The 17,666-nt window shown below is 36.8% G+C and overlaps 1 protein-coding gene across 1 annotated transcript in view; it reads right to left on the minus strand.

The window, feature by feature from the left end:
- Positions 1-17,666, minus strand: part of MYOM2 (myomesin 2) — a 153,633-nt gene that overhangs the window by 94,109 nt on the left and 41,858 nt on the right. The window contains exons 9-10 of the mRNA XM_027840377.1: positions 11,035-11,196; positions 5,866-6,007 (exon numbers count right to left, since the gene is read on the minus strand). Of these exons, the coding sequence (XP_027696178.1) occupies positions 5,866-6,007; positions 11,035-11,196 (304 nt within the window). The remainder of the gene's footprint in view (positions 1-5,865; positions 6,008-11,034; positions 11,197-17,666) is intronic.

A 17,666-nucleotide genomic window follows, 5' to 3' on the forward strand; every position in this document is an offset into this window, starting at 1 on the left:
TAGATAGATAGATAGATAGATAGATAGATAGATAGATAGATAGATAGTTGGATAGATAAATGAATGTGAGTAGTTATTCATGTTCTCTTGGATGTCTTCTTTCCTAATAATAATGTGTAAGATTTTTTCCATGCCTCTGATATCTCTTCATCCTTCAGATATCATAAAATTTATCCTTTCATTGCCTAAAATTGTGGTGCATCCAACATGAATCTCCTCTGCATATACTTGGTCTTGTCCAGTTTCTTTTCTCATCCTTGAATTTTCTTCAATGTCACTTTCACTTTCTCTACATAGATTTAACTGTCTTTTATGGTGAAATGAGTTCGTTATAAAAAATATGCACAAATATTTTTTCAGATTTTTCTTTTTGTCCTACTTTCAGTTGCATCCTTAAATTCCCTCAGGATGATCTTGCTTAGATCTCTGGCCAAACTTCTTTTAAACTGTTTTATTTTTCCCTTTCCAACACCTCTCTTTGTTTTAGGAGGCAATACTGTTCATAACCTCCCATACACCTTTGCAAAGTTTTAAGACAAGATTATATTCTAAGTTAATGCTGTTTTTTGGCTTCCATATCTTTTCATTCAAGAAGTAAGTCAGGTATTAGATGACTAAAACAGGTTCTTTTGGTCTCCTCATTACTGTAAGTGATTTATATGAGTTAAACTTCTTTATGATGTAGTTTTAATCAGTGTTAATGTCTTTTTCTCCATCCATTTTCTATTTTTAAATGTCAATAAAAACTTTAAAGAGGTTACACTGCATTATGTTAATTAAATAACATTTTTTCTCATTTGAATTTTTTCTTCTTAGCTTTGTGATGCTTTTTATCTATGTTCAAACAAGTTGGTAGTCTGTATACAAAAGGCTGATTCAGAAATGACTCCCACATTAGTGATGTATCATTTCCTGATTATTAAATTTAATGTTTCAATTTCTAAGATATTATTTGGTGCTCACCACATCCAGAATCTTTCTATATTCTTATCTCAAAAAAAGTATTTATAATAAATAAATGTGAGGCTTCTATGTAATCTACAAGTTTTCTGGAACTCCTATTCCATACTTCAGAACTGTTTTCTAATATATTTTTCATTGTCTTCATCTTTGAATTAAGGTCACTGAGCATCAAAGTCTATGTTATTTTAATTTGAAGGATGTTATCAATTTCTTCATAGAACATCTCTCCTTCATTCTCTACAACAATAGAATATGACCCTGAAAATCATGTTCTTTTTGCATTTGAACACATAAGAACAACTTTATCTATTTCTTTATTTGCCCTTCCACCCCAAAGGAGAAACTGAGTAATTTTCCATTGCCTACAATTTCCCTTTGTCTCTTTGTTTCATTTTAGTAAGAATTACAATATTGATTCAATGCAGTTCTTCCACTCATATCTATTTGTTCGTCACTGGACAAACATCTCACATTTATAGTACCAACAGTTAAGTTAATGTTTATTCTGACTTTCTGCTCCCATCACTGTAAAAACACAGGGTTGAAGCCCATTTTGCATTTTTCTTTATTTCGTGGGCTGCCATGGCCAAAGAATTTATTACCATGTGGCTGACTTACTGATAATACGTCTCTCTCTACTCAGCTAGGGTGAACCTCAAAATAGCAAACACAGTATGTTGCTAGAAGCGTTACAGTGATCGAGAAGATAAAATACCTTTCCCCTTAAAAACACACACAAACACAAACACACACACACATCACTCTAATATTATAGAACTTAGAACTGGAAGGAAGAACCATCTATTCCAATCACCTCTTTTTATATATGAGAAATACCGAGGCCCAGATAGGTTAAGTGACTAGCCAAAGTTGTGTAGCTCATAAGTGGCTAAATCTAGCACTCTTTCCATTGTATTATGATGTCTCCTCTTTCATTTTAAAGATGAGGAAACTGAGGCCTAGAGAAAGAAACTTGTCCAAGGTAACGTTAGTAGAACTAGAACCCAAATCTCCCATCTCTTAATATATTGTGATTTCAACCATACCATATAATCTTTGGTGCTTAATTGATATTCTTATTAAAATCCAAAATCACAACAGCAACTTCTTTGTATTTAGTATTTATATAATGCTTTAAGGTTTGATCATCTTAGTCACAATAACACAACAATCCTGTGTAGCAATTGCTATCATTATTACCAGTTTACATTTGAGGAAACAGGGTGAGAGAGATTAAACAAATTGCCCAGAGTCACATAGCTAGAAAGCATTTGAAGCATAATTTGAATTCAGGTCTTTCTGACTCCATGTCCAGCACTATCCACTGTGCTGCCTAGCTTCCTAAGAGCTAATACTTGTTTGGAGAGATATATACATCTTTAAGTATATAAACTGGAAACTCAAGTCTTTGGGAATATGGAAAGTAGAGAAAAGGGTTTGTATTCTCAGAGGCGTCTAAGTTCATTGATGCAAGGAGCTCAGTCCTTCAAGGTTACTTGAGCATGGACAGAGTCAAGGAGGGAAGTAGAGTTTTAAATAAATCATTAGAGCATTTGTCATCTACTAGAGTGCCATCACAGTTTGGCCTGATCAGAAGTAACTACTCCACTAGGGTAAATGAGGCAGGATTTTCACATGAAGGCTGCAGGGTCTGGGAAAACTGTTTTCCTGGATGAGAAAATCAGTGTGTTTTCTCTAGTTCAGGATGGAAGAGGAAGTAGAGATTTTCCAACAGATATCTGCTGCCTCCTTCAATCTCAAGTCAGAAATAGCCTTCAATTCTGATATATTTAAGACCTGTTTCTCTCAGGACAACTGTGAAGGTGGCAGTAAGGAGGTCAAAGATGGTTGCCATCCTGTCATCCTAACTTTCTGGATCCTGCTTTCCTAGAACAGAATGGTACATTTCTAAAACCCATATGTTTCAAGTTTCTTTCAAAATTCCCAGTCGCCTCAGGTGGGTATGGATGTGGACCAATAGCAGGAAGGGTAGAAAACTAAGAATACCAGAGTTGTCAGAAGAGGAGGATCAGGAAGAGGTCAGGGATGGTATAGGAAGAAAGAGGAGAAGGAGACAAAAGGGAGGGCAAAAAATAATAAGTCAAGAATAAAGAGACAGAGGAGGGAAAAACAGAAGAGAAGTAAGAAAAAGAAAGGAAGCAGAGGGAGAGTGAAGGAGGAAAGAGATGAGAAAGAAAATGAAGAAAAGAAGCCTGAGTGGGAAAGCAGAAAAGGAGATAGAAAAGAGGAAAAGATGAAGTGGAGGATTTTATTTCTTTGAAAGGGTACCCTAATTTAGCTGGCTCTACATGATGCTAGAACAGCAAGTTGAAAGGTAGAAAATTCAAATAGCTTGCCAACATGAATCTAAATAACTGATGTGCTTATTTTTTATAGTTGGCTCAATTATCTATCTGGCAGTACTATATTGCTGTAAATTACAGAATACCATAGTACCCAAAGAATTAAAGTTGTTGGTCGTCCAGAGAGCAATGGAAAGATGTGTGGTCAGTGTGAATGTTCAACAAAAAACTGTTTCACTAGTATCTACATAATGTCAAGAGATCTAAAGGAAGGCCCCTAGCATAACCAGGGAAGATTTCTAGGAGAGCATGGATGAGAGTCACATAGAATGAGAAAGCTTGCAGGGTATGTACCTTTGAAGTCAGTATTCATGGTGATGAAGACACAGATTTATTGAAGTTATAAATTTGACCACCTGGGCCTCCATTTATTTACCTGACATATGAGGGCGTTGGAGAAGATGATGTCTAAGATCCCTTCCAGTTCTAGTTCTATGATCCATTAAATACCTGTCATTTGAAACTTATCTTCTGATATTTCAGGCAACAATGTTCTCACAGTCCTACTTGTAAGATTATTTACTTTAAATGGGTCATTGATTGCAATAAGAGAGACCATGTGTTTGAAATATAATTGCACACTGACTCCTAGGGATAGTGTAGAATGAGTTTACTGGATTTACTCAAATTCCTTCTCCCCCTGCTATCAACAAGTCAATAATAATATTTTTCTATTGTGCTTTAACATTTACTAAATATTTTCACAATCTTGACCCTTACAAAAATCTTGTGAGATGAGCAGAAAAAATTTACCCTACACAACAAAAAAGAAAATTGTGGTTCAAAGAGTTTGTGACTTGTCCAAGATTACACTACTTAGGCCAAAGCCAGGACAAATGCCCAGGTCTTCTTACTGGACATCCAGCAAACATCTTAAACTCAACATATCCAAACCTGAACTTATTGTCTTTCCCCAAAAACCCTCCTCCCTTCTAAACTTCCCCTTCTTCCAGTCACTCAGGATCACAACCTAGGTGCTATCCTTGATTCCATACTATCTTTCACTCTTCATATCCAAATTGTTGCCAAGGCCCGTGGATTTCACCTTTGCAACATCTCTTAAATACGTCTCCTTCTCTACCCTGATGCTGCCACCCATTGCATCATACCTTAACTATTTAATAGCCTGTAGGTTGGTCTGCTCTTACTCCTTATACCACACCCCTCCACATACTCTTTGATCCAGTGATACTGGCCTCTTTGCTATTCCATGAATGAGACACTCCATCTCTCAGCTCTGAGCATTTTCTCTGGCTATCCCCCTTGCCTGGAATGTTTTCCCTGGCTCCTGGATTCCTGGGCTTCCTTTAAGTCCCAACTAAAATCCCACCTTCTACAGTAAGCTTTTCTTAATCCCTCTTTGTTCTAGTGTTTACCCTCCAATATTTCCTATTTATCCTGTATGTAACTTGTTTTGTATGGATTTGTTTGGATGTTGTCTCCCCCATTAGATCATGAGCTCCTTGAAGACAGTAACTATCTCTTGCCTCTTTTTGTGTACCCAGTGCTTAATGCAGTGCCTGGAACGTAGTAGGTACTTAATAAATGCTTATTGACTGACTCCTAGCCAGATCCTCTTTCCATGACACCATTCTGCCTACATGAAAACTGCCAAAAGATACTAATTTTTCTAGGACTAAATGATTAGTTCAATATTTGTATAAGTTCCATGTCAAATATCTTGAAAAACATTTAAATTACTCATCATAGCAAGAAAAGAGTTGGGAAACAATATAAACCTGTAAATACATTAATCAGCTATCACATGTAATTATGCTTGAATTTTGCACCTTCAAAAAAAAGAAAGAGTTCAGTACTAAGTCCTAAAAAGCAAGTCTTCCTTTCTGTCTATAATAGATATTTCAATAGTTTAGAGATGCATAATTTCATCAGTCCTTGTTCTCTCTACAAATGCAGAGGGCAAGTCTTTCATAACTTAGTGCAAAGTATTCTAAAGCAGTTGTAGCCAAACATACACACACATACACATACACACACACACACACACACACACACACTGTCCAAAATGGTATTATAAGGTTCTCTGTATTTAGCTAGCCTGGCCTTTGTAAAACAGAGATACATTTCATCACTAGATCCACATTCAAAGCCTTGTCAGAGTGTGTGCTCTAATGGCATACTCTTTGAGAACCCAGGGTTAACTCCATGTGGCATCAAAACAATATTAAATCTTTGGTATACATAAATACATAAAGCTTAACTAGGGAGATTTAGGAGGAATGAGGGAGGTATGTGTCAGTGGGGAAGATTAAAATGAGACATTCTCTGGTTTTCTCAGACAGCATTACTGCATACACAAACAATGTAACCATGTTGATACAATTTATTAGACAAGTTAAGTAACCAAAGTTGTTCTCCATCGAGAAAAAAACAACACCAAATCATAGGGTACCATATATTCAATAGGAGAGGCACAATAAATTAATACATGATGTAATATTCTAATGTAGCCTCCATAAGATTATTGATGAAATTTTGGGTGCCATTTTAGTCTCAGAATAATTTGATGTCTACTCACCTGTCAACAAAATAGCCAATGACTGGACTCTCACTAGTTGTATTTGGTGGCTTCCATGTCACAATGACATAATCTCTATTGGCATCATGGCACTGCACATCCATGGGGGCTCCTGGGGCCCCTGTAACTAATGGGTCAGCATCTAGAACAGATAGGAAAAAAGAGTATTTCTGGTCAAGTCAGAAGGGTAAACATGTAGCCTACCTACAATGCTATCTTCCAGAACATAATTAATTTAATAGTCACAGTTTTAGAATAACAACCAATCAATAGGATTGGCATAATACTTCCATTGCTTTCATATAGTGGCCTGTGATTTAGTACCCGAGATTACATAGACTTTGTTCTAGAATTTCATGTAATATTTTTGAGAGCGAAAAATATTCTAGCTGCACAATTTCTAATGTTACCTCTTAAGCAAACACATTTTCCTAAAACAAATTACAAACCCCAGTTACCAACTTGAACCTTTGATTAGAAAACTTTAAGACCTTATTTCAAGGTTTTTGTTGGTAAAACTTACAGTGTTTGCATCTTCTCCACCAACTTCCAATTCCATGGCCACTCATCATTTGACCCAAAAAGTAAAGTAGAAAATCACACAAGCATAAAATATATTTCCATTTCTTCTATTTCTAGTTAGAATAAAATTGCAGTGATGAGAATCATTGTTGTTTGTGTGTGTGTGTGTGTGCTACAGTTCGCCTTGTCAAGGCAAGATAAAAATCCATTCAGATGCTTTTCTTTTTCAAAATCCTTAAACCATTCTAAGTTTGATCATGTTTTATGGAATGTTGAGCAATGTTTGGGCCAGTCTTGCATTCATCCACCTCCTCCCTCTTCTTGCCCTAAGTATCAACCAATGTCCGTCTTTCCCAGATTATTAGAGATGGAAGAGGCCTCAGAGATCATCTAATGCAAGTCCTTCATTTTATAGATAAAGAAACTGAGACCTTGAGAGATAAAAGGACCGACACAGCTTGAATGGATCCTATGGTTCTAAATCTATTGTTCTTTTCACCACTTCACTTTTTCTACGCCCTTGTCTAGCTGAGGTGCAGTTGTGTCTACAGACACACACAGGAATATTTGTACATTCTCTCTTCTGGCCCTCTGCCTTGCATTTTATTCAGTTTAAATTTTAAGTCCAAATCTGCTAAAAGTCAACAGATCTACTTCAGCATACTAATTCAGTGAAACATGCTTACTTGTCTAGTCTAAAATATATATTTCTACACTTATATCCATGGCTATATTATGCATACTTAACCATGTAAACATTATACAATTTCTCGTACTATTCCCTTCAGCAGATTAAAAGCTTAGAATATTTTACTGTTGAGCCAGCTATTTGCTCTTTCATTTAAAATATACAGGAAAAAAATAATCTGAATGGTTCCACTCCCTCATATTTGCATTATTTTCTTCTTCTTGATGGTGCTGAATAAGCAAGGCAATTTAAACTATGTCACATTGATTACATTTTATGGGTTGTTGGGTAGGAGGGAGTCTTGCCATCAGCTGTGTGCACAAAATGGAAGGCACATTTTAATGTCTACCTAGCCAGTCAGTAAAACTGCCTAACATGGACATTACAAGTTTATATTCTCCTGTTTTGTTCAAACTAAAGCCATTTATTGCTAATGAGTTTCTTCCCTTATGCTATGTTCTGGATGTTCACATAAAAGGTAAAATATCCTAATACTACTGTTGTTGTTGCACATTGATGAAGACTCTATGGGGGTAGCTAGGAAGCACAGTGGATAGAGTACTGTAACTGAGGAAGGTCTCAGGAATTTAGGAAGCCCAGAGGTCAAATCCAGTTTCAGATGCTTATTAGTCACATGACATTCTATCTGCTGAGATGAGGATAAGAGCACCTACCTCCCAGAAATGTTGGGAGGATCCCTTTGATTATAATATATAGAAAGCACTTTGCAAATCTTACAGAACTATATAAATGCTGGAGGAGAAGGAAAAGGAGGAAGAGGAGGAAGAAGAGGAAGAAGAGAAAGAGGAGGCTGAGGAGGAGGTGAACATCATCAACCTCATCTCAGAGGTTACCATAAAGAAAGGTACATGAGAACCTACGAGTCTGGAGTTAGGGTGGGGAGGTGCGGAGTGAGGTGGAGAGGTAGGGAGTGGGGTGGAGAGGTAAGGAGGATTCACAGAGGCTGGTAGGTATATAAAGGTCTTTTCTCCTTCTCTCTTCCTCTACTTACCTGTTATCCCAAATGAGAAAACCCTGAATGTCTATCAGGCAATTTGATGTGTTAAAGGAACCTTACAGAGATATGAGGCTGAACTCTCCTTACCATACAAACCCAACAGTTTGCTAAGGGCTTATTCTTCCAAATGAATTTGAAGCAGATATGAAATTGTCTTGCTCAGGTCTTACCCTCCTTTTCCCTGCCTCCAAAGATCAAGGAAAGTAATAAGTCAAGGTCAGAGAGAATGTCCAAATATTCCTGTGTGTGTCTGTAGACACAACTGCACCTCAGCTAGACAAGGGAATAGAGAATGTGAGGTGGTGAAAAGAACAATAGATTTAGAATCATAAGATCCATTCCAGCTGTGTGGGTCCTTTTACCCCTCAAGGTCTCAGTTTCCGTATCTATAAAATGAAAGACTTGCATTAGATTATCTCTGAGGCCTCTTCCATCTCTAATGATCTGGGGGAGAGGGACATTGGTTAATACTTAGGGCAAAAATGCTGGGCAAATCAGAGGGCCCTAGAGGCCAGGCAAGACCTAGAGATAAAAAAGAGAGAAGCAGAAGAGCTAAGGCACAGATCTGTTATGAAGTAAAGAAAACCTCAGGAACAATTGTCTGAAGCTCAGCTATGACTGACCTCCTTTAAGTAAAAAATATTCTACAACTTTATATGTTTGGTAGTATGGAAGGTGTATGTAATAGGGTACACAAGGAGGGATGATGGTATGTAGAGGAGAAGCTTACTGGAGATACACACAGCCATGACCTATTATTCTGAGTGGTAGTTTCTTCTCATCCAGTCTATTTTTTGCAGACTCATTTTGTCTTATTCCCTTTTACCCACTCTCTATCCTAATCAACCTGACGTGTTAGCTATTCTCTGAATAGATAATAGCTAATAGCTAACATTCCATTTCTTTGCTCCATGTCTTATCCCAGACTGTGCCACATGCCTAGAATGCCCTCCTTCCTCACCTAAGTGTCTTAGAATCCTTTACTTCCCTCAAATCTCAGCTCAGATGTACTTTTTATCCAAAATTTGTCCTTATATCCAATTTTTAGAGCTCTGGTCTTTTCCACTTACCTTCTATTTATTTATCTGTGCACCTATTCCCTTCCCCAACATAAACTCCCTGAAAAAAAAACTATTTTTCTTTCATCTTTGAATCTCCAATCCAGCACAGTGCTTTGTGTATTATAAACATGTCACAAATATTTTCATTTACATTATAGTCAAACAGAAATATAAAGAGAGGGAAGGACTTTGAAAGAAATGTTGAAGGAAAGGAATGATAAGGATAATGAGGCATGATAGCTTAGTGGATAGAGAGCTGGGTCTTGGACTCAGGAAGTCTTGGGTGCAAGTCTCCTCTGACATATCCTTTCTGTATGACCCTGGGCAAATCAATACCCCCAGGAACCTCTTTAAGACTCATAGAATAGCAGGTACTGATATGCATTGGGAGGAGTTTTATACTGAGGATTTCACTACACAAATGAAATCATAGGTCCATCCAAAAAGGAAAAAAAAAAAAAAGATGATAATAATAGTAACTAGCATTCCTGTAGGGCTCTAATGTTTATTAAAAAAAAAACCTTTGCTCACAAAAACTGTGTGAGGTAGATAGGATAAATATTATTGTCCCTATTTTAAAGATGAGTCAATGATTCTTAGGTGGGTTTCCATTACATATAGATAAATAGTAAAAATAGCATTTACCTTGACATAAGATCCAATTAAAGAAGAGGCACGTGGATTCTTATAATACACCAGGATACCATTTGATAGTATACAAGAAGAAAACATGTGATTGGGGAATATTTCAAGTTATAAGATTTTGGAAAAATCCTATAATTGAAAATTATACTAATGACTAACTGAATCTTCTTCCTTCATTGTCTATATTTTCCCAGTTATTTAGGTATTTATGAGAAAGTAAGTCAGGCCAAATAAGAGATATGAAAAGATTCCTCAGCCCTCATTCTCTCATACACTTTTGCAGAGGTATAGAATATTGCATGTAACAGCAGATTTTTTTCAGTGTGTTGATTGGTTTTGTTAATTTGCTTTCTAGGGGCAAGGAAAGGGGAGAGATACAGGGGGAAGTGTAGATGATATAAAAACAGAAGACATCAATAAAGTCTATTTTTAAAAGAAAGTAGGAAGCATTCAGACACATCCTTAATACATATGTACCCTGTGATTAACATTCCTTACTTCAAAACATCCCAATTCTCTACTACATGCTATGATTATGGTTAATCATTGTTTTTAGAAAGTAATCTACTTATGGCAGAACATGACAAAATATATCTTTTGTAGCTTGGTGTTCCCAAGAAATAGTTCTCTGTCAAGTAGAACTACCAGGTTAGAATATTATTTACTGTATCACTTAACACTGCGACCATTAGACCTAGTCTCTAAAGTGTAAAAATAATAGAGGACATTTCATGATTTGGGTTCACTATCATCTTTCTCCAAAATTTTCTTTTCACTTCCAGTTGTCAGGTGAGCCTATTTGGGCAGCATCATTATTTTCCTCACATATTATAAGTAAGGGACAAAAAGGGTAAGTTCCAGTGATATACCAGTACCCAAGAAATATTAAAAGAACCAGAGGTCTGTCTGTAGTGTAGTGGGAAAATGTTTCTTGGGAAATTAAGGGGAAAAGGTAGACAGGAATCCATCAGGATAAGAAGGTACAAAAGGAGCGATGTCCTTTAACCTGATTTCTAGGAACTTTTTTTAATGCTATGACAAGTATATTTCAATATAATTAGTTTCCTTTGTAACCCTATGTATTTTATTGTACACGTTTTAAAGCATTATCGTAAGAAGAGGTCCATAGGTTTGCCAGACTGCCTAAAAGGTCCACAACAGAAAAAAGGTTAAAAAACCCTAGTCTCTAGTAAGTATGTGAAGTGAAGATAAAAGTAAGACAATAAAAGCAATACCTCTCACAAACATAAAAGCACTGTGATCAGTTACGCCCCCTCTGGAAATGATCCTTAAAGTATAAAGGCCTTCATCATCCTTATTCAGGTGGCCAAATGACAGCGAGGCCTGTCCTTCTCCAAAGAACATTTTTGTCCACTTAGATTCTTTCAGCAATAAACCTGGAAAAACATTCAGATTTCAGACTGGCATCAGGCTATCTGTGAATATTTGCTTCTCTTCCCAATTTTCAAATTTCCCCAAACAAAAAAAGCACATAAGCAGTAAGTATCCAATCTGCTAAATTAATATTTTGAATTTAGAAGGGGCTGCTTTCTCATTTTCTCTTTTCTATGATTGAATATATTTCCATATTTAAAACTTCAAAAACATTCTTTAACAATATTGTAACATACATTAATGTAACACGCAGGCTTATCCATACACCCACAGAATCATTGCTAGGTTAAAGGAATACACCATGGAAAAGATATTCAAAAGGTTATACATAATCACTTGTAAGTAGAACTACCACAATATAGCATTTTTAATGAATCATAGCATCATTACAGAAATTAATGAAATAGAACCACAATGTCATATAGCTAAAAAAAAATAAAAATATTTCCATAACACAGAAATAATATCACTCTAAAGAAAAGAAGCCAAGAATTTTTTTAGTGTGTACCTGATATTTATGGTATAATATGCTATACCATGAGAGGAAATATAGCACAGTAGATTGAGCACCAGCTTCAGGGCCAGGGAGATCTGGGTTCAAAATCCTACTTTTGACCTATGCTAGCTATGTAACATGAGTATAACCTCTTGGTGGCCCCAAGTGATTCTCTGAGACTAGAAATTACAGTTGAGCTGAGAAGATGTACTGGGGATGGGTGGCAAGATTTCCTCACATAGATAAAATCTAAAATCTAAAATTATAAAATAAAAAATATATCTCCATATCTAATTGTTGTTTAAACACATACACAGAGTTGTATGCACAAACATACATGACATATACAGCAAAGAAGGTATGTTCCTTGAGAGCTTGGACTGTTTCCTTCCAACTGTCTATTAACTACAGTACGTCTATCATATGTATTATCTGTATCCTCCAATTCCAGTATTAAAAGGGTTTTTCCTAGATCTAGAACGACTTAATATCTTCTGAACGGTAAATGACTGCTGGAATATATATTTGCAATGTAGTATTTAAGGCCCTCCCAACCTACTTTGCTCACTTTGTTTCCGTTTTTCACCTTTGAAAACACATAAGATTCTGTCAGACAGGACAGTCTAAGTGTAGGAGATAGGCTTTTTCTGTTAGTTACCCCTGGTCCTGATGCTGCTTGTGGTGATTTCCAAGAGTTATGAGGCTGGGAAACATAAAGTTTTCTACTACACAAGTATCTTTGCTTCCAGAAGTCAAGACTCTACTAAGAAATTTTCTATACAATAGCAAATAGATAGTTAATGCATGTAGGCCCAAGCAGAAGGTATTGAGGAGGGAAGATGAGAAGGGGAGAAGTTGTGGGGTAAGCAGTCATTTCTTTCTATTGAAAATATAACCACTGCTATAATCTGAAATGAAAGTGTTTAACCTTAGGAAAGTCACTTAACCTCTCCAGAGCTCAGTTTCCTCACTTGTAAAATGAGAGAGTTGGACTAGAATCAAGGGTGGGGAGCCTAGGCCTCAGAGGCCACATGCGCCCTTTGATTGAATCTAAACTTCACAGAACAAATCCCTTAATAAAAGGATTTGTTCTGTAAAACTTGGACTCATCAAAAGGCTACCCCCAAGGCTACTACCACATGTGGCCTTGAAGCCCCGGGTTCCCCACCCCTGGACTAACTAGTCTCTTAAGTTTCTTCCAGATCTATGACCCTAACAACTATGGGGAGGAAATATATATGTGTGTGTATATGGATACCTGAGCATTGTACACCTGAGCATTTCCACTCATTAGAAATAAAAGGGAAGGAGTAGAATTGTCCCTTTAGGCTCAAACTATCCTAGGTTTTAGGAACAGTAATAATTGGGGAAAGGGACTTTCTTTTGCATTCCTTTCAAACGTATGACTCTTTCATTAATTCATCCACTGACAATACTATAACCTTTCTTCTTTAGCTGTGTAAGTTACCTGGACATTTGAGCAATTTGCTAATCAACAGATTTTTCCCTTCAAAAAACAATACTAGATATTAAAAAAAGACACAAAGAAAGAAAATTCCTTAGTTCCAACTCCCTAAAGGTTTACAATCTAATAAAGGAACAAATGTTAGAGTAAGCAGTGTGGTTCAGCGGACTGAGAACTAGACTTGGAGTCTGAGGACCTAGGTTCAAAACAGGACCCTGACAGTTATAACCTAGGACAAGTCACTTTAATTTCTCTAAGCTTCAATTTCTGTATCCATAACATGAGGGGTTCTACTAGCTGACCTTTAAAGTCTCTTCTTACTCAACATCTATAATCCTGTGACCTTAGCAACTTTGAGATTCTCCATGTGAATTGCCTATTTCCACATAACTATAGCCACAAAGATTGTCATGATTCATTTAGAGTGTGGGTCAGATTCACCCAGCTCCCATGACTCTCAGGAAAACAATCACCAGTACAAACTATGTATCCAAAGAACTCTACAACCTGATATATTTAACTGATGTGAATGTTTCTTTGTGTTACAGAATCAATCTAAGCTGTAACTAGGTACAAACAAGTCCTTAATCAATTTGGGAGAAGTGAAATACTTTGAGCTATTACATGAAATCAGATGATGATACCTAGCCAATGCATTGACATTGGCTGAAAGAATTAGACAGGCTTGGGCCTGTGCATTTCAAATAAGGCATTCCAGCAGTGAGCAGAGAGAGTTTCTGAGTGCTTTGAGGAGACAGTTTTGTACCTTAATGAAAGGGTAGCTAGGAGAAGTGGGGAATAAGGCCAGAGGGAGTGTTATCTCCACATGTAGACCATGTCATCCAAGAGTCTAGACCAGTAACAAACAGTACTACCAGCCAGGAACTGAAAAAGGATAAACTAGAAACATCAAGGCAAGGGAGCTTTCAGAGAGCTGGACTTCTTCGGGCAAAGGGAATTGGAGCAATGAACTCTACAGAGGCATCAGCCCTCAGAGCCCAGAAAAGAATTATCCTTCCAGGAACTTTTTAAGTCCCCTATGAAAGGAGACAAGGATTCCCATTGCCAGAAACCATGCTTCACTCCCTGGCCACATGAGATCTTTGAACTTAAGCTCATTTCTCCCTGGACTCTACTTACTTTTGGGTATGCCACCATTTTGAAGTGATGATGTTTTGTACAAACTTCTTAATATACCACCTTACACCACCTTTCTAAGAGCTAATTAGGTCAGGGTAGCTGGTAAGCTATGGGTAAAAGATCAGATAGTAACTTATGATAAAAAGAGCTAGAAAAATAGACCCACTCCCTCAGGATTACCTCTAGAATCCTGAGAGGAGCAGTCATTGCCTTGTAGAAAACCAATCTGCTAGACCAAATGGAAATTGGGAGAGTAAGCCCTGAGGGAATGTTTAAAAAAAAAACACTTTAATGTTTACAAAAGTACTTTACTTACAACAAACCTAACTTCCCCCGACTTTTATCAGAGAATATCTCACTTTTACAAATGTCTTCTAGCTCACTACAATATATAAGAATAAAATTCCACATGTATGTAGATAGTAGACCTCTCCATTCAATTCAGCATATATTTATTTAATGCCTGCTAAAGATTAAGCACAAGAAAATATGATTTGAGAGGTCACAGCTGATGAACACGAGGAAATGGACATTGTAAATGATTTGCAAAATTATCCGTGTTTCTGGGACGGCTGCCAATACAAATAATACAACTAATAATAATAATAATAATAATAATAATAATAATAATCCTGGCTGTTTTTTTCTGCTCATGGAAGTTCCTCATCTATACTAAAGGAAAAGACTTTTTTTTTTCATCATTAAAATTTGCAGCCAATGTTCACACTAAACTAGGACCAGTTCATGACTCATCATTGCCACTGAGTTTTTTTAAGAAGCCAGAATTTTAAGGTTTTTAAAACCAGAACTATGAATTGAGGTCTCGATCTATGGACTGTATTGGTTTCATTATTACAACATCAGCAGCAGAAATATATAAAGTGACTTTGAGTCAACCAAAAAGAGTGGTTTTATTGTAAATACTCAGTTTGTTGAGGTTTTTTCTTATGTGACTGCTTTAGTATGATAGCCTCAGAGAGCTGATCCATTTTAAATTGTGTCTTTAATATCAGATTTCCAATTTGCATAGTCCATTTCTCCATAGTTTTTTAAAGGATTTCACTCAACTGACTGACATTGCCTCTGGGGCTTACTTTCCATCAAGTGGCTTGCAGCTTATTAATTTTAAATAGTAAAAATATCCTCTTGCATTTTAATGATTAGGCACAAACCATAGACAATTGTTCTTATAGTTTTGCATTTAAATAGCAAAATCTAAAAGACCTGATTATGACCGGTTATGATGGGCAACTTTTATGGCCAAATCACATTCAAATATCACAGGAATATAACTGAAAATGGAGGGCTAAACTTGAGTAAATTTTCCTATAAATATATTCTACTCAAATTGATCAAGGTTAATGAAACTTCCTTGGAATCTGAAATACAGGCACTCTCCACCTAAAGGTGAAATTTCAAAGGTTGAGCTCAGTGTAATTTTAGGTGTTATGGAGATTTTTCATGTCCAAATTCCATTTCAGTAAATTATATGTTTTTTCTACTCCTCCAACCCCCATCAAATTATGCTAGAGATCCAGGAGGATTTTCCCCTCACACAACCATCTTCGTATATTTAGTATGAAATTATTGTCATGCTTATAACTATCCTAACAAGAAATCCCATCTAGTTAGGATATCCTAAACACTTGCACTTTTGTGTCTCCTCCCCTTTGCTCATATTGTTCCTCCTCCCTGGAAAAATCCTTCCACATGTTGAAATCTGTGCTCATTTAGTCCAGAATGACTCCATTGTTTCCAATCTTTCTTGTCTTCAGGTGTCAAACACAGAGGCCAAATGTACTTTGATCCCATCCCTTTGTCCTTTGCATTACCTGCTGATATGCACATAGCAACATGGGCTTTCATCCCATCCCCTTTATCTCTAATCTCATTTCCCTATGATGCATGACATTGAGGGAATAGCTGAGAGCAAAAGTCCATTGCCTTTCAGGAACAAGTATTGATCAGGGATGTCTTGTTCTTAATTTGAAAAGTTGTCTATAAAGGGGGTTGGGGGATGGATCTTGAAATTGTGGTCTGGCTCCATTCAACGCACTTTTGCCTTGGGTGTAACAATTTTCATTGTTATTGTTCAGTCATTTCAGCTGTGTCTGACTCCTTGTGATCCCATTTGGGGTCTCCTTGACAAAGATATTGGAGTAGTTTACCATTTCCTTTCTGGATCATTTTACAAATGAGTAACAGACAGAGTTAAGTGATTTACCCAGGGTCACACAGCTAGCAAGTATCTGAGGCCAGATTTGAACTCATGAAGATAAGTTTCTGACTTCAGGCCTGACACTCTATCCACTATACCACCTAGCTGCCCTGGGTGGTATAATAAATTCCTTTAAATTTTCTCTTCCTGGGTTTGCTTCATTACTGAGGGCAAGGCCCAAAGAAAGATTTTCTTTTAACACCTCTCCTCTCCACTAAATAGAATATTACTGATAGTGCAGTGGAAAGAGCACTGAATTTGGAATCCTAAAATCTAGGATTAAAACTTGATTTTTTCCATTTAATACGTGTATGGTTTTTGCCAAGTAATTTAACTTCATGGTCCTCAATTTTCTCATGCAGGTTGGACTATATGTCTTCTAAGTTCCCTTCAAGCCCTAAATTTATAGTCTTATGACCCAGTTTTCCTTCTCCATGAACCCTTCCTAGACCTCTCTAGGCCCTAGTGCTTTTTTTCTCCCTAAGATACTTATTATCAGAACCATATTGAAGTCAAGAGGACTTGAGTTCAAGTCCTGCCTCTCACACATTCAAACTGTGTAACCCTGGGTAAGTCTCAGTATTATAAGCAATTCTTTAAGACTATCCAGACAGAGCAGGTGCCAATTTGCACTAGTTGAGGGATTCCTCTTACCAAGATTTACCTGTAACTCCTCCCCCAAAAAGGGGGGGGGGGTCTAGTAGTGCATAAAGCAAGTATTTGGAATTGTGTTCATGCCATAGAATAATGCTTTGCACATAGTATTGCAGCATGAATGGAGGAATGCACTAACCAAATGACAATGATGGCAGTGGTAAATATTTCCTTCAAATATTTAGTAGCAACTCAGGAAAAACCCAAGAGTGGGGCAGATTGGTTTTGATATTCAAAAATCTACAAGCAAAAGATACTTTTCCTACTACTATGCCAAGGGAAACAATTGACACCTCTTTGGCTCAAGGCAACTGTCAGGTAGATATTCTTCTTAAGTACCAACAGAAATTCCTTTCTGGGAACTCATCTAAATTCAGAGTCCCTAAAGTTAACCTGTCAACAATTCCTTTAGATAACTCTCAAGGTCAATTACATTGCTGCCAAATTCTATCTAGTCACTCAACATAGCTTTGGCTGCCTTCAGCTAATGATGCGGTCA

Source organism: Vombatus ursinus, unplaced genomic scaffold (genome assembly GCF_900497805.2).
Source record: "Vombatus ursinus unplaced genomic scaffold, bare-nosed wombat genome assembly UNPS02014841.1, whole genome shotgun sequence".
Taxonomy (NCBI): Eukaryota; Metazoa; Chordata; class Mammalia; order Diprotodontia; family Vombatidae; genus Vombatus; species Vombatus ursinus.